The sequence below is a fragment of the Mixophyes fleayi genome, chromosome 3 (assembly GCF_038048845.1).
Source record: "Mixophyes fleayi isolate aMixFle1 chromosome 3, aMixFle1.hap1, whole genome shotgun sequence".
Lineage (NCBI taxonomy): Eukaryota > Metazoa > Chordata > Amphibia > Anura > Limnodynastidae > Mixophyes > Mixophyes fleayi.
The window spans coordinates 185,273,685-185,295,293 of NC_134404.1; the positions used below are offsets into that span (position 1 = coordinate 185,273,685).

Consider the following 21,609-nt stretch of genomic DNA (forward strand, 5'->3'; position numbering starts at 1 on the left):
GAAGGGATTTCATTGCAACATGGCTTGTCCCGCTTGGACTCTCCGCAGGATATGTCATTTCTGATAACGCCACCAATATTGTGAGAGCATTACAGCTGGGTGAATTCCATCACATTCCCTGTTTTGCTCACACAATAAGCTTGGTGGTGCAGAGCTTTTTAAAACATGACAGGGACGTGCAAGAGATGCTGTCTATGGCCTGTAAAATATCTGGACATTTCCGGCATTCGGCAACAGCGTGTAGGAGATTGCAACAGTTACAAGAGCAATTTAATTTGCCCTGCCACCGACTGAAGCACAAGGTGATAACAAGGTGGAATTCCAACCTGTATATGCTTATGAGGATGAAGGAACAACGAAAAGCCATCCACGCTTACTTCACAAGCCATGACATTGGGAAAGGAGGGGGATGTATTTTACTCAAGCGCAGTGGAGAATACTTTCCGTGTTGTGCAAGGTGCTGAAGCCATTCGAAGTAGTCACCTGTGAAGTGAGTTCAGACCCTGCTAGCTTAAGCCAAGTGATTCCCTTAATTAGACTTTTGAAAAAGCAGCTTGAGAAACTGAAGGAGGAGATGAAATAAAGCAGTTACGCCAAGTATGTCAGACTTGTAGATCAAGTACTTTATTAGTTTCGCCAGGATCCAAGAGTTATCAAAAATCTTGAAATCGGATCACTACATTTTGGCGACTGTGCTTGATCCTTGGTTTAAGAGCTATATCTTCTCTTTGTTTCCAACTGACCCAGATCTCAAGAGATACAAGGAGCTCCTGGTGAGCAAGATGACAGCTCAAGTGTTACGTGACAGGATGGCGTCTCCTCTTTTAGTGTCTCAGTCAACTTCTGCTAGGAAAAAACTTAACTTTCCCAAGAGACCCAGGAATGATGCAGATGACTTAGCTTAACATTTTGACATCTGGTCTTGTCTACTGTAAAAGAATTGACCAATATTAGTGACACCTCTGCTGTTTCTCCACCTGATCCTGCTATCAACATTCAAAGAATGGTGGAGGAATATTTGTAATTTTTTTGAACGGTATAAAGACAACAGTTTTTTTTTTAACAAAGAACAACGTTGCTTACAGAAGTAATGTAAGCATGTATGTCTAAATAGACATGTATATGTATTACTCAAACCTTCCACTCTTTCATCAGTATTGCACAAAGTGTTTGTAATCTGCACTTTACGTCAAAGATACCTAACTGTATTATAATTTTTGGGGAATTGTAGCTGATTCGAAGCGATGAACTTGGTTTTTGCTGTGAATTTCAATGGCTCTTTTTAGTGCATTGTCTGGCACCCTGCATTGGTCTTTGTCTGATAATAGCACTCATCCCAGGGGAGCTTCAGCGCTCGTTGCCATGTGTAGCCGTAGAATTACCACAGTTTTCCAAGGAACGGGTGGAGTGATCAAATGAACCATAACTGATTTCTTGATTCATTCTCAGTTTCAGTGTACCAGCCATGTGCTCAGGGTGATAGACGATCTCCTCATCTTCATCTTACAAAGCTTAGTCTGCAGGGGCCAGTGACACACCCATTTGTTTTCTCAGGTCTCTTAGCTGTTCTTTAAACTGGACTTATTTATCATCCTGCCTCAGGGCCTCCTCTGTATTATTCTTCTGAAGTGCAGTGTATCTCTCGTGTACAAGCTCTTAAATCTAGTTTCTCTTCTGGTGGGTCACGTTTTAACTTAAGTTCGACCTCCTCAACTGCGTCTATATATTGGTGTAAATCTTTGTTCAATGCAGCGTATGACAGATTCCATGCTGCCTACATGTTCAGTGTCGCAGTCTGTCTGAAGCAGATCTAATGCCACTCTAGTTGTAATATCCATTCTTGTGTCTACATATGTTTGGCAGTTTTTCAGGGATGAAAGGGAGATATCCATAGAGGAGATGGAAATTAAAGATGCAGCATGAGCATGCATGGTTTAATAATGTAGAGCTCATTGACAGCATTGTTAGGCTTTAGGCAGCTAAGCTATTGGTAGCTTGTTTTGTGGGGGCCCAAACACACCAAGCACTTCAGCCACAAAAGTGGCACTGCTTGTCGCTGGATTGCTTGGTTTGTTAAATTTAAACTATACATGTAATTTTCAATATCTTACATAAGGGTGGGGGGGGGGCCCAAGGACAATTCCATCTTGCACCACTTTTCTTTTCTGCCACTGCTGTGTTGCAATGTTTTCTAAATGTGTTATGAACTGCCGTGTGTTTGTGTCATTGCTCTGTCGCTTACCATACAGCCAGGTCGCTGCAGTCTTTGTCCGAAAGTGTATGAAAATAATATTGTGACCTGTGAGGTGGTCAAAATTGACTGCAAATGACCTGAAATTAGTGTTAATAAAAATGTAGGGAAAAAAAGACCAAAATTATGTGGTGATAGCAAGAAAAAATAGGGATTTTAGAAAAAAATATGGATCCAAAACCAAAACACGCAAAGGCGGTTTTGCCAAAACCAAACAAAAAACCAAAACACGAAGTTAATCCAGATCCAAAACCAGAACACTGGGGTCAGTGAACAATCTCTACAGAACATAGTAACATAGTTGATGAGGTTGAATGAAAAAAGACACCAGTCCATTAAGTTTGAACCTATTTTGGATCTCCTGAGATCCTGCACTTATATTTGAAATTGATCCAGAGTAAGCAACCACCAATCTGTTTCAATTGTGAAAATCCCCCCAGACCCAATATTGCAGTCCTATTTTTACCCTATATCCACTACTATTCATTCATTTTAATTAACGGTCGTATCCCTGGATACACCTTTCCGCTAAAAATTTGTCTAACACTTTCTTAAACTTATCTATTGAATCTGCCATCACAACCTTCAATGAATTCCATATCTTGACTGCCCTTACTGTAAAGAACCCCTTCCTTTGCTGGTTGTGAAATTTCCTCTCTAACCTTAGGGGGCGACCGCGTGTCCTGTGTATGGTCCTGGGGTAAAAAGTTCCCATGAAAGCTCTCTGTATTGACCGCTAATGTATTTGTACATAGTAATCATATCTCCCCTTAGACGCCTCTTTTCTAAAGTAAACATGCCTAAACTGGCTAACCTTTCCTCATAACTTAATGACTCCATACCCTTTATCAATTTTGTCACCCTTATCTTTTTTTATACATAATATCGGTCATAACATTTATAATGCGAAGGTGAGATTAATATGTGTTTAAACTACACTAAGCTATTCTGTTTTATGGTATAGACTCCTTTTTTTTTTTTTTTTTTTTATAATTTTCAGTAAGCTTAAACAATCCCAATTTTTTTCCAGAATCCTTAGAAAATAGTATATTTTAAACACCACCTCCACCATTATAAACACAAAATATGATTGGATGAATTTATATAGAAGGGTTGCCTTTTATGACCATTTTTCTGCATTGGCTCAAATATTATGCATTATTTCAGGGATATGGGGTAATTGAATTTTCTTAATGTTGTCGCACAAATAGGTGGGTGGCTTATGAATGCCCTGACTTTACCGGGGAGCAATACATACTGGAGAAAGGAATGTACTCTAACTTTAGTGACTGGGGAGCAAAGAATTGCAAGATCTCCTCTGTTCAACCAGTACTTATGGTAAGTACACCACAACTTGCTAGGAACATGTGTGACATAAACTGTACAATAATACTGTAGTTGTACATGTTTTACAACTAAGTAATCTATGAATCCTTACACAATATCTTTATTTTTTCTATTGTTCTTTTGACCGTTGATGTCCTAAATTACAACATAGATTTTTTATTTGGATGCATAGAAGCACCCATATTCACATCTAACTAGCTATGATAAAGTGCACCCTAGCTCTGTTTGTTATGTTATTTGTAAGTTTCTATTGTACAGTATATATTAAGAAGATAATGTATAATTGTACTTTTATTGTCCCACGTTGCCCATTTTCTAGAAAGGTGTTGCTAAATCTAAGTTTTGCAAGCCGAGGGCCATTGTTTTTGTGTCTGCACCATAAGATCCTTTATCTCATGAAAAAGCCTCCTCTCAGTCTTATACGTGTACGGTAGGATGAGATGATGGTGTAATTGGAAGCAATGTCAACGGGTTCGTGAAGGTCAGGGAATAGCAAAAGGGAAATATATGCAAGCCCTAAATTTGCTTATAGTCTGTACAGGGGGATAGCAATAATACATCGTCTCACGAGTCCCGCAGTGTTAGGCACAGTAAGTCTGAGAATTTCAGCTTCTCAGGTGTTTAAAATGAACATTGAGTGTGCTTAGTAAATGGCCTCTTGTGAATGCAAGTATGGAAGGACACTATGTACTTAAGACACAAGCCTTTTATATGGGCATTGTGATATTGTTTAACTTTATTTGATGTACTTAACCTGTTTTTGTCCTATCTACTAGGAAACCATTGAAATTCCAGGAGGAAATTTGAAGGTATGGATTTCATCTCTAAGGTCTTACTAGAACTTGGTTAGGGGAGTTGGTATATCTACCTCCTGATGACCTTATTTCACTTTCCCTAGTGGTTAGTAACTCTTGTGAAATCCACTGTTTCTGTTTCCTATTGTAAGGATTTTGTTGTCTAGGTGTTGTCCAAATACCTGAGTCATTTTTTGCTGTCTCATAATGTCTTACTCTCTCTTCCTCTTTTCTTCTATCTGTTTTCCCTCTTAGGGGCATATTCAATTCTTTTTTTTTCCTGCGCTGCGGAAAAACTATTACCGTTACTATGGTAATAGATAGCTGGATTTCAGCTTGCGGCTCAGGGAGCTGCGAGCTGAAATCCAGCCAGTACATTACCGTATTAACTGTTTTTCCACGCACGATTACGGTAATAACGGTAATCGTGTGCAGACCGCGAGATTTTCTGCGTTTCCGACGAGAATTGAATATGCCCCTTAGTGTATGTACTATTTTATCCTGGCCAGATGATATATTCTCATTTGTACTTAACATTTCACAGAAACAGAAAGTGACTTTCAGACTACAAATGTTAGAGAAATGTGTCTCAGGGAATGAAGACTTTGAGATCTAATGTGTTCTTTTTAACAGTTTTTCTCTCAAAGGACTATCAGTCCCCATATATGCCAGGCATGTACACTTTGTTAGGTCTCCTGACTGATAATGCTCTTGTTATTGGATTTGTGCTTAGGTTTTTAATCTGACTTTGAGTAAATACTGACACGTAAAGGGACTCTATTTCTTTTATTTTTTTCTTTGAAGATGATATTTGCACACTGCACATGCACACCACAATGCATACATCCGAATACAGATTCTTACTTATTGTTGACTTCCATTGCCTTTCACCCGGAGAGGTGTTACATGAGAGGCATCCGACTCAACAATATGCATACAAGTATTCTTTTTTTCTTTCTTTTTTTTTTTTTGAACGTGTCCTTTCCTATGTACGTTTAGAGTGCAAATGCATCCACCTCCAAATGAGCCCCAAAATGGTTACTATCGTGCAGAATATGATGTTGCCTTTTTCGATTTAGTAATAAGAATAATAATGAGACATCTGCATGACATAAATATGGTTCCATACAGTGTCACTTCCTATGGTCGTAGGTGTATGTCTAGCGCACACTAACTTATTCCATCTTGGGGCCAAGACCGCATTGTCCACAGTAGTGATTGTCAAATGTCTGCTTTCCCTGCTTTGGAAGGGTTATTCATCTGACAGCATGGTCAATTTTTTATTTGCAAATGTCTCTTTGTCTCTCTTTAAGGTTGAGTTGTTTTCAGAGCCAGATTTTCAAGGCCAAAGCCAAATATTTGCAGAAGATATAAATAACATAGAGGGGTCATTTAAAGTAATGTCGTGCAAGGTTACTTCAGGCAGGTAAGTTAAGAAAACATTACCTTATTTTTTATACCCGATCATTATTGCCTGATTTGTGCGTGAGAAAACTAAATCAATACATAATTCCATGAATGTGGAATTATTTGGAAGACACATGCTCCACTGTAACACACTGGTGTGATGACAAGGGGCCTCGTTTTCCGGTACTGCTGTGATATTCTGTATTTTCTATAAACATTCACACAGCTCTATCCACATGGAAATGTGGCATAATCATTGCAGTTGCTTTACCAGCAGTTAAAGTAAAATTTTTAATTCAAATCCAGTCACAAAATATTATTATTATCGTAGATTTCTAAAGCGCCACAGTGCTCCACAGCACCATACAGTAGGGAAAACAGTATATTTTATAAAATCAAATATTCAATTGTTTTTAAACAAAACGAGTAATTGGCTATGAGTATTGCTTGCTTGGTTTTTTGGTATCTTTGTATATGTTTGTTTGTCATATATTTAGCTGTGTATACTAAATGCCTGTGTCACTATATACAAACAAGGCTTAAGAAGTGTATTCATGTGTTCGATCAGGAGTGTAATATTGCTCATGTCATGAAGTCCTTCTAAAGTTATATTGTCAAAAATGCAAAATATGTTTTGGGAAAGAAATGGTTCTGACTATAGTGAATCTGCGTATAGCAGTAAAATTTCAATACCTGTTCCTTACAAAAGACAGGTCCCAAATTGACCTTTTTTGTTATTGGTTCAGAATGACTTATTTTCAAAATGCTGACTTATGTGGAATTTGGTGATAATAATCTTCATTTTTTTGTCTTGTACATTTCTAAGACCTGTTCTTTGTTCATCTTTTGACAAGTCTTTCTCCAGTATGTCTGGAGTAATTGTAGATATGACAAATATTTAACAATCATTTAAGCTCCATTACTGCTGTCATAATTATGATTGCATCTGTTAATCTCTGCTAGGTGGGCTGCATATGACCAGGTAGATTTCTCAGGAAACCTGTGGGTATTAGAAGAAGGAAACTTCCCTGATTTATGTGCAATGGGATGTCCACCTGACACAGCTCTTAGATCTTTGAAGATTATAAACTATGTAAGTACATTTATATGTAATGATTCAATACACAAGAATTTGATCTCTAAACATGGCGCTGTTCGATGACCACAAGTCTATCAAGACACTGATGCAAATTTGGCTTATTGAATATATAGTCTGTTATAGTCACAGTACTATTAGGTAAAATTGCCCCTGTATATGCAACAAAAAAACAACTTATGACTTTCAAGTAAAGACAACTGATTAGTAAAGCCATTTTATGTGTTAACTAAATGTTAATCTACTATCCATTATCTGCACTTTTAGAGGCCTTCATCAAGCTCTAAGTAACATAAAAATAGTGCCATTAATTAAATATAAACTGAGATTCTGATCACACATTGTTTCCCTTGTGTTCTGGAATTACCTGCAGTGGGGAATATTTTATAAAAGAGTAGGGTTGGAGTTTTGTGAAGGTCATGATAACACACATGTTTTGTAGAATACACACTGTTTTTTTATGTAATTTTCATCTGACAGAATCAGCACTCAACATTAACAAGTAGAAAATGATCCTGAGTATGTCCATAAGAAAGTCTATTTTTTAAGCAGGAACAGAAAAAAATGCTTGAAAGACTAGAAAAGGTTTTTTAAAGGCTATAATAGAATATGGTGTAAAATGGTACAGTCGTTCCATCAAAGACATTTTAAGAAGCGTTTCAGATTCCTCTTCTTCTGTAAAATATTCCCATATATGGCGGAATGTTTAATATCCAATTGAAGATTGGTAGAAAGGAACTTTGTCATCTTTCAGGAATTTTCCGAACCCAGTGTAGTACTTCATGGAAAAGAGAACTACAAAGGAAGAAGAGTCATACTTAAAAGTGAAACAATGGATCTACAGGCAGCGGGCTACTCTACAGATCTACAGTCTGTCGAGGTCCTTGGGGGCATGTGAGTAACACCACTTTCCATTTAGCATGGTGAGAGCTTGTGCAAACTTTCTGTTACGGATCTTTATTTTCTGTCTTTCGCAATGCGTGAAGACTGCAAACTGTCCTGTATCAAAATTTGTACAAGGGAAAACAAATTAACAATAATCTCTTCTATGTGTGATGGGTTTATTAAAACAGGGCAACCTGCTGGCCAGCAGTAGGAGAATTTGCTGGTGCTGATGTTCACTGTAGCTTTCCTCTCTGTCTCAATGGCGCCTTCATATCTCTCAAACTCTTTCTGCTAACATTATACCTTACAGTAGGGGTTAGATTATTTTCATTGTAATATATTAGATGCTGTTTCAACAATTGAAGACTGTAAATATATTAATAATCACCATAGAGTTCAGGATCACATAAGAGTAAGAGGCAAATGGTTCTATATAGGTCATGGAATTTTAGCGTGATACTTAATAGTACATAGATTTCTACATAATAAAGCACAGTGGTGGGATAGTGGTTTTCAGGTGCCCAGAAACACTTCATGCACATGCACATGCACAGGACAGTGTACTATACTTTGTAGAGTTTCTTCCTGTGAAGTCCTGTGCTTGCTGCTGTAATAAATACTGAAGCAAAGACAACACTATGCACCATTTCTAAGGAGATAATCAACATAATTCTGTACCTATACATATTGTCACTTGTGTATTGTGGTGTTATGAGTAATACTATTACACCAGATAGCTCTAGCAGTCGGGTGTCTAGAGGTTTTCTTACATTTGCATATAGATTCAGTGAATTTGCCTAATCATGCTAATCCTTCTTTCAGATGGGTCTTTTATGAATACACACATTACAGAGGTCGGCAGTTATTAATTTCACCAAGCAAGATTGCACAGTGGAAACAATTCAGTGGATGGAATAAAATAGGATCACTGCGTCCTCTTCGTCAGGTATTTAGAGACCAAGGATTATATAATAAAACTAATGGAAATATGTTTCATTTTGCTGTGACCTAACTTCTGTTGTTACAGCTGTATACTTATTTAATTCCTTCATAGTCACCAACATTAAACACTGGCAGGATTGTATATAAAGTATTTAGACAAATTCAGTTTCCTATCTGCAATAAATTATTCATTTTATGACAAATATTTTTACAAGTAAATTGCATTGAAAAAAACAGAAAGATTTTCTAAATACAGTTTTTAGGAAACAGTTGACCTTGGTAGAAATGTAAATACCTCTTGAATGACCAGAATATTAGCAGGTGTTATTGTATATGACCCAATAATCTATAACATCAATACATTGATCTCAACTTGTTTAATTTTGATTTCATATATTGACTTAAAACAGTAGATTCTGATTTTAACCTTTTATTAGAAACGACTGTACTTCAAGCTCCGGAACAAGGCTAATGGGATGTACATGTCAACCAATGGAAACCTGGATGATATCAACCTCCTGAGGATACAAGTAATGGAGGACACTGGAGCTGAAGATCAGATTTGGGTTTATCAGAAAGGAGTCTTTAGATGTCGGGTAAGGGCTCTTGTATTTTTTTTTCTTAATATAGGCCATGTTTGATAGGTGGTTATATCAAGGATCTCTAGCAATTATTTGAGTATATATATATATCTATATCTATATCTATATCTCTATCCTTATACTGGGGTTGTCCTTCCTTGGACCACTTTTGGTAGATACTAACCATTGATCTGATTGTACAAGATCTGCCTTTTCAACTGCACTCATTACCTGCTTCCATTCCCGGTATGGAATTCCCTCCTTCACACAATAAGATTTTCCTCTGGTGTACAAACCGTCAAGCATTCTCTGAAAACCCACCTCTTTAGACAAGCGTATAATATTCCTCAACCACCCTCTTAATCTCCTTATGTTACCCTATTACCACCCTTTACACAGTTCTCACAAGACAACAACCCTCTGATCACCTGACCATCCAGTGTGACTGGATCATATGCCCCACTAGGCACTCTAATTCTGCATTCTGGCTGGACCAATATGCAATATGTAGCACTTAACCTTGTGTATCAAACTCCCATTGTCCTGTAGATTGTAAGCTTGTGGGCAGGTCTTCTTACCTCTCTGTATGTATTGCGCAGTATTATTTTATTATTATGTTTGTTCCCAATTGTAAAGCGCTACGGAATTTGCTGGCGCTATATAAATGACGATGATGATATCAGAGCTTTTCCAAATGCTGTCTAGCCACTAAGTTCATTTCATTTTTTGCCAAATAAATATCTTTCTTGCATTTGAGCTTTTGGAAGCTACAGGATTTCCTTTCATAAATTGGAAGAACTGGCTATGGCATTAAGTTATAAATAGCATTCACTGTGAAAGCTGTGTACAACTGGCCGGGAAGCAAAAGTAATAATTCCTGAGGACATCTCTAGAAGCAGAGGCTTTCATTGTTATTTTTAAACATTGGCTTTGTACAAAGCCTGCTTTATGCTACTATACATAATATACAGATATGTACAGTGGATCGAAACGAGTGACACTCCACAGTTCTACATACAAACTTTGCTACATTCTAAAGCCCTGTTGCCACCAAATAAGAACATAATCCGTGAGTGATGATGGCATGTACAAAGAAGTTAAGTGTAGGTATAGTAAAGAGTAGAAAACGATGATATCGTTGCTAAGTGTCAATACATTATAATAATAATAAAAACTAGCATGTGTTAGTATAAACGTTCATATACTCATGTTTCAATAACAGATTTATACTGCATTGAAAGAGATCCTTAACTTTTTTCTGGTTACTACTATGTTTTAATTGTATATTTTACTATAATGTTTACCAGGCAGTATTGTTGTAATATTGTGGACACTTATGTTATTGTGTATTGTTGCTTAAAACGTTTTGTTGTTTAATTTTAAAATATTATTAATAATTATGTTTTTATAATGACAACATATTATGTAACACTGTACAATTACAGAGCTGTACTCAGACCCATCAGCCCCTCCCCCAGTGATGCTAACAACTGTATCTCCCTACCATAGGCACACATACAAATACACAGTGGCCAGTTTAGTCAGAATTCACAGTAGTACTCAGAGCAATATACTAACTTACTGCACATAACACCCTGGTCCCACTTAAAGCTGATTCCCCCAAGCTGTCACACTGCAATACTACAAATCTTATGTTTAAACATAACTCTCAGAAAATGCAGACTTGATAGCTATTTTTATGAATGACCAAATATGATTTCTACTTGCATTTGAAATGTCTCAACTACTTCTTTTGGATACCCTCTGGGATTGGTGGGTTGTCCCTGGGCCAGGTATATACTGTACATAGTCCTGAGTGTAGACCATAAACCTTCTTTCTTCACAAGCTATATGGTAGAAACAGCTGAGCTACAGAATGTGCTTCTAAATAACTGATATTTTTTAATAAATAAACCTGGGTTCTCAGATACAGCTAAGATCACACAGCTCTCAAATTAAAAATATCAATTGACAAATGAATGTTTTGACTTTTGTTAGCATAAAATTTGCACATGGAGTTTTGATGATATTGCTGTTTTATTTCCTGAACAAATCACTAATTTTTTTGTAAAGACCAGTTATAGTTCTTTAACCCAGTATATTGTTCATGTGTTTGTAATATTGGTTTACCTGGACCCTAGTAGTTAGTACACATTCTGAGAAAGCAGTACAACACTTGCTGTGCCCATCTGACAAGTTCTTTTAACCCACAGATTGCTGAAGACTGTAGCCTGGTTAATGCTGGGACACTGATTACTGCAGGTAGCAAGCTTAGCTTGAGTCTAGAACAGAGCGGAACAACCACACGCTGGAGTGTCAAACCTGATGGCAGGATCTACAGCTGCTTAAAGCCAAACCTTGTTTTAGACATCAAAGGTAAGCTGAATTAAAACAAAAAAAAACTTAAAATCAAAATTAAAAAATAAAATGTCTGAGGAGTAATTTGCAGATTGAAAAAAAGTTTTAAACATATTTAAAATTTTCACAATTGGAATCCCTGTATATTGTCTTATGATAAAGTAAAAAATCTACACTGAATGTCATTTCTAGTTAGTTGCTGTTAACAGTGGGTGTGACTTAAAATCTGTCTTTAATACAACAGAATAAATGTAAAATGAATCTGAACATTAGATGTGTGTAAAGTGAGTGTTGATGTGATAGTGTAATTATGTTTATAGTGTGGATGAATGTGTATATAAATATAGTGTACATGGGCCTCCAGTGTAGGACTAAGTGCAGGATCACAAGCGGAATATTTTAATATGTACTGTTACCTGCAAAACGTGCCGCTTCTCATTTGGGATTTTTTTTAAACTGGTGGTGGTTCGGCCCTGAATGACTGAAAAATACCTCTGGATGATAAGGAGTGGAAAGCCGTGAACACAAGAATGAGTGCTTTCGAAGATTAGAAACAGGGCTGTAGCCATTTACAAACTTGTTTCATTGATTGACAGTATATCTAATCTTAGGTGAGGTCACTCCATATTTTGGTTGGCCTGTGAGAACCTATTCGTTTTCACATAATGCCTGGTCACCTCATTTCAAACACTTATATGTAGACATGTTTAGACACGTCTGAAGCAGTGTTGTGTTGTGTTGTGGAAAGTGGTAGTGCAGGTACTTCTCACACTCATATATTACCAAAATATGTCTTACCTTGCAGCATAAAATGAATAAAAGCGGAAAAAAAGGTCTCCACAATACAAAATAATTTAAAATAAATAATTTAAAGTTTGACTAAAATATAGACACAGCATTATGTATTCATGTATCAGAACTGAGCTATATCAAATCTCTGGTAGCTAATAGACATTAGGTATACCACAGTTTATTATAGCCATAAGGGGTGTGTAATATATATATATATATATATATATATATATATATATATATATATATATATATATATATATATATATATATATATATATATATATATATATATATATATATATATATTTGTTTCTTTCACCGATTCTTTGACAAGGTGTTTCCCCAACATGCAACAATTGCATATGCATACCAGAATTTTTAGTTATTGTGGTTTGTGCATTTATATGATGGTATTGAAGTGAAAGCAGCATTTCTATTTAGAAGGTTATTTTCTTTAAATATCAGGTTAAGTGCCTTTTTAAGCATGCATCTGATTTTTCTCAGTTGACCTACAAACCATTATCTCCCTTTCAAAATCTCTCTGTCTGGTAGCAAAAAATATGTCTGTCACGTGCTCACACAGCATGTCATGTGAGGGAGGGGAGGATCTTATTAGACAGAGGTGCGTTTCAAGCCTCTATGCTCACTGCGTGTGACTGTGGTTGCCATGGTAGTCACATGACACTGAGCAAAATTATAAATTATTAAAAGTAGCCTGAAGACACAAACCAATGGGAAACGGTAAATAATCAACAGGTAGCCTGCAACAGTGATTTATGGGACTGCTGCTTGAACAGTTTGTCAACATGCTTTGATTCAGTATATCCACTTCATGACCAGATACTTTTCTGTCATCCATGACCACATTTTCACATTTTGGTGATGTGGCAGTTTCACAGTAAATAATTTTTCTGTGGCTTCCTTTTAGTAGCAAAGTAAAATAAATAAAAAAAAAATAAAAGAAATAAACCTCACACAAGAACAGTCATTGCTAGTCTGCATTAGACAAATAATCATGACTCATGGAGGGACACAACAGACTGGATGGAGAATTTGCCTCAATTGATTCTAACATGAGGAACACATAGCTGATTTTGTACAGTGGGAGAGCAGGATTAAGTGATGCAATTCATTTGAATCTTTTGGGTGCGTCTGTCGGCTTCCACCGCAAGGAAATTTTTATTGGCTTGAAAGATAAAAAGAAGAAGAAATTTGTTGGTATGACTTCATATACCTGTCCCAATAAAAGGAGCAAATATATTTTACAAAATTCCATTTTTTTGCAAAGAACAGAGAGTCATGTTCTACAGACTAGTCCTTAGTTTCCATGTGTCTCTTAGGAGATTTGGGGGGGGTTAAAAGTTATCCCTGTGTAGTACAAGAGTATACGTCTTCATATACTTTTACTGCGTTAATAATCGTCAGCCAGGTCGTATTTATAATCAAACCACTTTGTACAAAACATATTTGCTGATCCATATGAAATGTGTTTGTTTTTACATTTTCTGATAATTTTCTGATAATGTTATGTCACCTTATCTAGTAGCATACCATCGGGGTGACAAATTTCTTCATTCCACTTCTACAAAGCATTCTATAGAGGATTTCTATTCTGTGGACATTCACCATATCTAACTGAGGTTTAAAAAAGTAGATGGGACAGCAGCTGTGTAAGCAGCTGCCTTGGGCACAGGTGTCTGTCCCATGTATGGCATTACCCAAACACTACTTAAAGTATCCATATTTAGGACCAGGCCTTTACCATTGTGGATTAACTTTATTCCAGTTGTAAAGCGGTACAGAATATGCTGGTGCTATATAAATAAATGATGATGATGTATGTGTTGTATTTCTTTTCTTTATTAAAAAAAAAATACTATTTATTGAAGGCAGTGCAAACCACACAAATGAAGGGTACAGTCACAAAGTAGAAACACATATCCGTCTGTAGCTAAAATGACTAAACATGAATACAAACGGTGACAATGCAAATTTTACCAATAATATGGAGAGAAGGAGATCAAGAGGACTAGGGAACTGGAAAGGGGGCAAGGGGTGAGGGGTAGACAGCACAGAAGAGGGTCTAGGGTGAGATCAATGGTTTACATGTGAGACAGAGCGCAAACTTGAACTTAGAGACTAAGGGCTAGATTTACTAAGCTGCGGGTTTGAAAAAGTGGGGATGTTGCCTATAGCAACCAATCAGATTCTAGCTTTCATTTATTTAGTACATTCTACAAAATGAAAGCTAGAATCTGATTGGTTGCTATAGGCAACATCCCCACTTTTTCAAACCCGCAGCTTAGTAAATCTAGCCCTAAGAGGCTGGTTATGAAAGGAGGTCCATGGGGCTCATAGTGGAATGATGCAGAGGAATTTCTCAGGATACTTGTTATATAGTCCATTTGATATTTGTACAACACATGTCTACAGACAGATTATGGTAAAACAGAGAGGATTCTTCCATGATGCTGCTATTTGGCATTATTATTTTCTTTTATTTATATGGTGCTACAAAGGGTCCACAGCGCCGTACATATAGCATGGGACAAAACAGAACACGGCATAATGGGTAGGACACAAGTAGAAACAAAGTGGATTAAAATCATTACAGCTGAGAACTGGTGCGAAGGGCAAGAAGGTAAAAGTGAGTTTAAGAACATTGAGTAATTAGGATGGGGTGGGAACACTAAAGCAGGCTGTGCCCATCAGTATGGACATAACTAACAGGATCAGACCAGTTATGGAGATGGGAAGGCAGGGGAGAGGCGGAAAACCAAGTGCAGGAGCCTAGTGTTGAGGTGCAAAATGAGGCTGGGGAGCCAAAAGCAAAGGTAAACAGGAGGAGGACAAAAGTGTTAGAGGGCCTTGCTCGCGGGAGCTTACAATCTAAAGGAAGGGGGCAGACTCACTGGGAAGAGAAAGTGGGGAGTCAGAGTGATGAGATGAGAACTCTGAGGGGAGTAATGAACAAGAGTGCAGAATGAAGAGAAAGAGAGAGAGGTGAACCAAGACTGGTGAAGAAGGGTCATGAAGAAACGGGTTGAAAGGGGGCCAGAGGAGGTTAGACAGAGGAAGGGTATGGATCTCTTGAAGATTTTCAGGTTAGGGAATAGCCTGATAGAACGAGGGAGATCGTTCGAGAGGAAGGGGGCAGCACCGGAGAAATCTTGACCTGATAGGTGTTGTTATTCTAGGCAAAATATAAATTTCAAGGAAACTAATTTTTTTTTGTGGTTCCTATAATAATTCCTATATAAACATTTCAAGTCTTGCCTAATTTGTGAATGTTTTTCTTTGTTGCAGGGGGCAGCCAGTATGATCAGCAACATGTTGTCCTGAACCCTGTTACAGAAGATAAGCTCTCCCAGCTGTGGGAAATATGTGTGCTATAGTGAGATACTGCTGTGGACCTGGAGATGCCAGTGAACAGAGACACTCAGTGCATTGCTGGTGCTATGCACTGTCTGCCTGCACTGCTACTAGGAGCTCCATATCCAGCATATTATAAAACTTCTAGAGGACATGTTTACTACACAGCTGATGATGCAGAGGTTTCACCTGGTTCCAAATCGGATGCTACATACAGATGGATTTCTTATAACCTGCATTGGATGTTTAAAACTTGAAGCCTATGCAATCAATATAGAAATTTCATGTAAACCCTCTAGCACAGCCCAGCCCTGTTTAATGGGCTCGCCATGTGGAACCAGTGCCTGTATTACATAGACATGTATATAGACTATATGTGAGTGGTCTAGATTCCACTACGGATGTTTTGTCTTGGACATTTTTATCATCTCAAAGGATATCTACACTGTTTTTACCATAGACATTCAATCATAATTGACAGTATTTGTGATGCCCGAATTACAAGGGCGCTCTCAGGAACTGAGAGTATTCACCAGCACTGCGGACCTATATAATCCAGAACCCAACAGCCATTTACAGGATGTTTTCTTCCCACATGCCTCAATCTCCGTGTAGCCTTCATGTATGAAATTTATATTGTTGTATTTCATATGTGTGTTTGGGACCTATTATTCACAATTCTTGGGACATAGGGTATTCCCGATAAGGGTATTTTGTGTAGTTTGGAGACTCATGCCTAAAATATCTTGAAGTACAGTTACGTTGCTCACACTGCCTCTGGCTTTCCTCTCATCATTAAATGATTTAGCAGTGCTCCCTACAGTGATAACAGGAGGAAATGCTTGGTTAGAATGTCTGCTTGTCTGTCAATATTACTGAATCAAGATCACATATCCCATATCTGTGTGTATAAGTGCATATAATATTATACTATAAGTTTTTATGCTGTTTTTCATCTTTGTGCTGGCATTTTGGAAGGGCTATCCTGGCTTATTCTGTAATTCTACTGTTCGCTAAGAGATGTGGTTTTCATGGGAGTTTAATAATATAGGCCTTTTCTCTGTGGGGTCTTGTGTGATTTCAGAGCCAGACCTTAAACCGCTCTGTAATTTCTCTAATTCACACATGAAAAGAACCAAAGTGACTTCAATGTATGCAAGATTTAAAATGAATAAGTGACTTCACTTTTACAAACCCTAAACAAAGTCACACATATGGGATGTAGCACTGACATTAGGCACCTTAACGAGAGACAAAAACTATAACATTACACTGGAATTTTAAAGCTTTATTTTAGAATATCAGGAAAAAATCTATATATTACTTTATTTAAAAGAAACATACCTCCATGTGCCTTACCTGTTTCACATTTTGTGAACCAAAAACTGCTCGTTTGATTATCTGGGATATCTCATTCAACAAGATGGGAGATGACTGATAGTGCTTGTTCTAATGTTTCTATACTGTGTCCTGACACTTGGTGGATATTTTTTTTTACAAACTTAACATTTTCGAAAATAAATTGGACAAATGTTATCATTAATATCTGTGTTTTATTAATCTGAATTATATTAATTAATCACTTCAGTTCAATTGTCTCAGACTGAGTGCCCAGCATATGAATTGAGATATATATATATATATATATATATATATATAATAAATGGAACACACCACGGAATATCAAGTGGTATACTTATCCACATGGCTCTGATAATTTAACACAGTTATTTTCACCTGAGTTTTGCACACAAATAACAGGAAAAAAGCGGAATTAAAGTAATCTCCTATATTAGTTTACTGCAAATAATTAGATGGCATATCTACTGAACCTGCATTATCTAATTTCAGGTTTTAGATAAAGAGACTTTGCTGAGCATAGATTGTGAATGCGAACTATAGGCTCGGGGTTATAACAGGTTTATAGCCCCAGCTATCCCAGTGTGTAGTATTATTTTCAGTGAAATGCTCCCTGTATTTTCACTAGCCACATTATACTATGCAGTTCGGTATTGATAAACAGCCATGGACTATGCTCAAGAAAGCTGTCGGCAACGAGAAGTGGGATTTTCATCCCATGATATCATTCCTTCACTGCTGTTACAGACATTTCTAGAGACACAGGGCAGAAATTAATGACCTGTCGATCTCAATTTATTTCTATTGGTCTAATAGCACAATTGTGCTTGCTGTTTAAAATATATGAATTATTTTGGTCAGAACTTTGACTCCACACCACCTCAGTTTGACTTGTTAATAATTTCACATTTTCTTCATACCAGTTTTATTACAGTATTTAACAATTTAATGTAGTCTTTATCAATATTTGATACCTCACAGTGTACTTTTCCTGTCAGCATAAGGGTCCAGGGGCTAATTCTTCCACAACTGTTTCTTAATGGCATTTTTATGGTTTTTATTATTACAACAGTATTTATTGCTTCAAGCTACAATTTAACTTAGTCAAGGTGCTGTGCAGATTGGATAACTAGTGAGGAAATTGTGTTTGCATACATATGTTTATAACCATTGAATAGAGAATGTAGGAATCGTGTTTAACGTTGGTGTTTTCTGTTTCTCTAATTTTTTTTAGAATTTAACAAGTGCTGCTCTGTGCTTTAGCTACAGATTCACTAAACGTCACTGCTCAGCAACAGCTGCCCCTTTTTTTTACCAAGAGGTTACACAATAATGAAATTGCAAGCCACTACTTCACCACTTTCCTTCAACCCCCACCCAAGTCTCCCCTGAGCAGTCAACCATTAAAGTCATATAAACATACTGTCACGAGCGGCGGCGGTACTCACAGCCGCCGCGGCTCGCTTCCTATGCTCCCCGTGGTCCCGGCCGTCACCTATACTGCCAAGGCAACGGCCGGACGCCTCTGCAGCGCGGCGTCCCGGCAGTATAGGAAGCCGGGAGCGCGCGCGCATTTGGGAGGCCAGCAATTAGCTGCAGCTGATATTAAATTACAGGCATTAGCCTGCAACTGTATAACTCAGGGATAAGCCCTGATTGGCCTGTTGGTATAGTAATTAGCCTGCAGGTGTGTATTTCCCAGGGGCAAGCCCTGATTGGTCTATGTCTGTATTTAAGGCAGTGAGGTCTGCAGCCTCACTGCCGGTTATAGTTTCTGTTGCCAGTGTGCTGACCTGTTCCCTGCCTTGCTCTGTCCTTTGGATATCGTGTTGGATTTCTCGTGTATGAACCCTTGCCTGGATTTGGACCTTGCTCGTGTTTCTCGTGACCCTAACCTTCTTGCCTGAACTGGACCTAGCTACCGTGCCTTTGACCTTTGACCCCTGGCTTGTGTATTGGATTCCCTGTCTGCTGCCGGCCCTTGACCCCTGCCTGGACTTTACTCCGCTTTCCTGGGTTCTCCCTAGTCGGTACGCACTTCACGACCCTCTGCTAGTCTGTGGCCAAGTCTGTCCCCACCACTAGGGGCTCCAGTGAACACCTGACTGGCAGAGCAGACTCCAGGTTGTGCTGTACCGGCTAGAGGGGTTCCTAACACATACATGCCTACTTTTAAAAAAAACATTTCAGGGAGATTGTGCAAGGGCCCTGCTCCCATGGCTGTATGTAATGCTGCCAAGGAGTGTGTCTAGCACCACTATGGGGAAAGCTGCACTGTGAGTCGCCAGGGGACGGAATGGGGGCCACTGCACTGCACTTGTAATTGAGTGACCAGCCACCAGGAGGCAGAGCTGATGGGGGGGGAGGATTCGATCTGCCCCTCGGCCTATATATGTAGTGTGGGTTGGAGCTGTAGCTCCATCAGGCCCATTGTTAATCCAGCCCCTGTGCATGTGAAGGTAAAGTTGATGGATCCAATTAGTCATAGTGTTGCACTATTGAAGCTCTGCCCCACCCAACTGATGAACACATCAACTTGTGCTGTATAACCAGTGCCCATGCTGAAGACTGTCCCTATGTTTCCAGCTTCCATTCCTCAGATCCAATCATTGATCTTGTCATCTTATGCTCACATACTCTGCATACACAGTCCCGTTGGGGAAGAAGTGAACTTCCCCTCTCCCTTCTCACGACCTTTCCCCACATTCTCTCCCTGCCCCATTCATCCTTATCTCCCCTTTTCCCCATTCTCACCTTATTTACCTCTCCTCTTGCTATCCATCACTGCATTCTTTCACTCTCATGTCCATAGTAATAACGGTCTGTTAGGGCTAAAGGCTACCTAGATAAACTTTTAGAACAGATGGTATAAAGATCTTCACCTTTAGCAGGCGCCTCACATTTAGCAGGTGCTCGAATGGCTCCAGGACTTCACTCTAGTGTAGTAAAAGTTTATCAATGGCTGCCATAGCGCAGATGGAGAGGACACAGAAGGCAGGAGACAAATACCAGACACAGTCCAAAGGTATTGGATCGGCAGCAAGCATTATAAACAGGTACAGGCCAAAGGTCAGCGATGGTTTCAAGCAAAGGGTTATTCAAACGACAGGCAGGGGTCAGTCTCATCTGGGCTGGTCCTGTGGGTATGGCTTACTGCTCTGCATTCTGGGATATTCTTCTGGAGTTGGAAATATTTTGTCTCCGTTAGGAACCCCTCTAGCCGGTACAGCACAACCCGGAGTCTGCTCTGTCAGTCAGGTGTTCACTGGAGCCCCTAGTGGTGGGGACAGACTTGGCCGCAGACTAGCAGAGGGTCGTGAAGTGCGTACCGACTAGGGAGAACCCAGGAAAGCAGAGTGAAGTCCAGGCAAGAGTCGAGGGCCGGCAGCAGACAGGGAATCCAATACACAAGCCGAGGTCAAGGGTCACGAGCAAACGGGAAGGTCAGTAAACACGCCAGAGGTCGGGGTCACAAGAAACAGGCAGGGTCCAAATCCAGGCAAGGGGTCATACACGGGCAATCCAACACAATATCCAAAGGACAGGAGCAAGGAGCAGAGCAGGTCAGCAGACTGGTAACAGAAGCTATAACCGGCAGTGAGGCTGCAGACCTCACTGCCTTAAATACACAGAAGGCCCAATCAGGGCTTGTATGCACCCCTGCAGACTAATTAGCAGTACAGAGCCAGACCAATCAGGGCTTGTCCCTGACACACACAGTTGCAGGCTAATGCCTGTAAATTCAGCCCCTATATTAATTAGCCCACAGGCTGTGCCTGTTTTTGCGCATGCACTCGGCTTCCAGCACTGCCAGGACGCAGCACTATGTGAGAGGCCCCCTGTCCTGCCACACGCTACTCACACTCAAAGAAAACCGAAAGGGCTCAAGTTATAAAAGACATAAAACCGTTCTAAGAACACAATAATAAGGAACAAGACAACCAAAAAGGACTATAAGACGCACCTTAGGACTTTGTTTATATTGTGGAACCAAAGGTCACCTTCTTCATTCCTGTCCCAACAAGTCAGGAAAAGAACAGGCCTAGAGAATGTGGAAGAGGTTCTTCTAGGTCTGCAGTTCATTTCTTCCAAAAATGCGTGACTGGTTCCCGCTCATATTGCCTTCGGACCACATTCTTCCACCATCTCAGCCTTTCTTGATAGTGGTGCTGCAGGTAATTTTTTAGATATCGGCTTTGCCAAGTCTCTTGGGATCCCTCCCATGAAAATCAACACTGCAATCACTGTCTGGATGGAGGCCCTTTAGCCGGAGCCAGGATTTTCCTTCACGACCTCGTCATTACAACTTACAGTGGGGTCTCTTTATTCCGAAACCCTGTCCTTCATTCTCATTAATTGCCCTTCCATTCCATTAATTCTGGGTCATCCCTGGCTCCACCTCCATAACCCACTTATAGATTG

General features: G+C 39.0%; 1 protein-coding gene across 2 annotated transcripts in view; it reads left to right on the top strand.

Annotated features, from left to right (window-relative positions):
• The window catches only part of CRYBG1 (crystallin beta-gamma domain containing 1), a 255,952-nt gene extending 238,581 nt beyond the window's left edge, over window positions 1–17,371 (top strand). For both annotated transcript variants that reach the window (XM_075202860.1, XM_075202861.1), the window contains 9 exons: window positions 3,463–3,589; window positions 4,375–4,407; window positions 5,706–5,818; window positions 6,763–6,892; window positions 7,650–7,789; window positions 8,603–8,726; window positions 9,160–9,318; window positions 11,517–11,679; window positions 15,763–17,371. In XM_075202860.1, the coding sequence (XP_075058961.1) occupies window positions 3,463–3,589; window positions 4,375–4,407; window positions 5,706–5,818; window positions 6,763–6,892; window positions 7,650–7,789; window positions 8,603–8,726; window positions 9,160–9,318; window positions 11,517–11,679; window positions 15,763–15,851 (1,078 nt within the window). In that variant the 3' untranslated portion in view covers window positions 15,852–17,371. The remainder of the gene's footprint in view (window positions 1–3,462; window positions 3,590–4,374; window positions 4,408–5,705; window positions 5,819–6,762; window positions 6,893–7,649; window positions 7,790–8,602; window positions 8,727–9,159; window positions 9,319–11,516; window positions 11,680–15,762) is intronic.
• The last annotated feature ends 4,238 nt before the right edge of the window (window positions 17,372–21,609 follow it).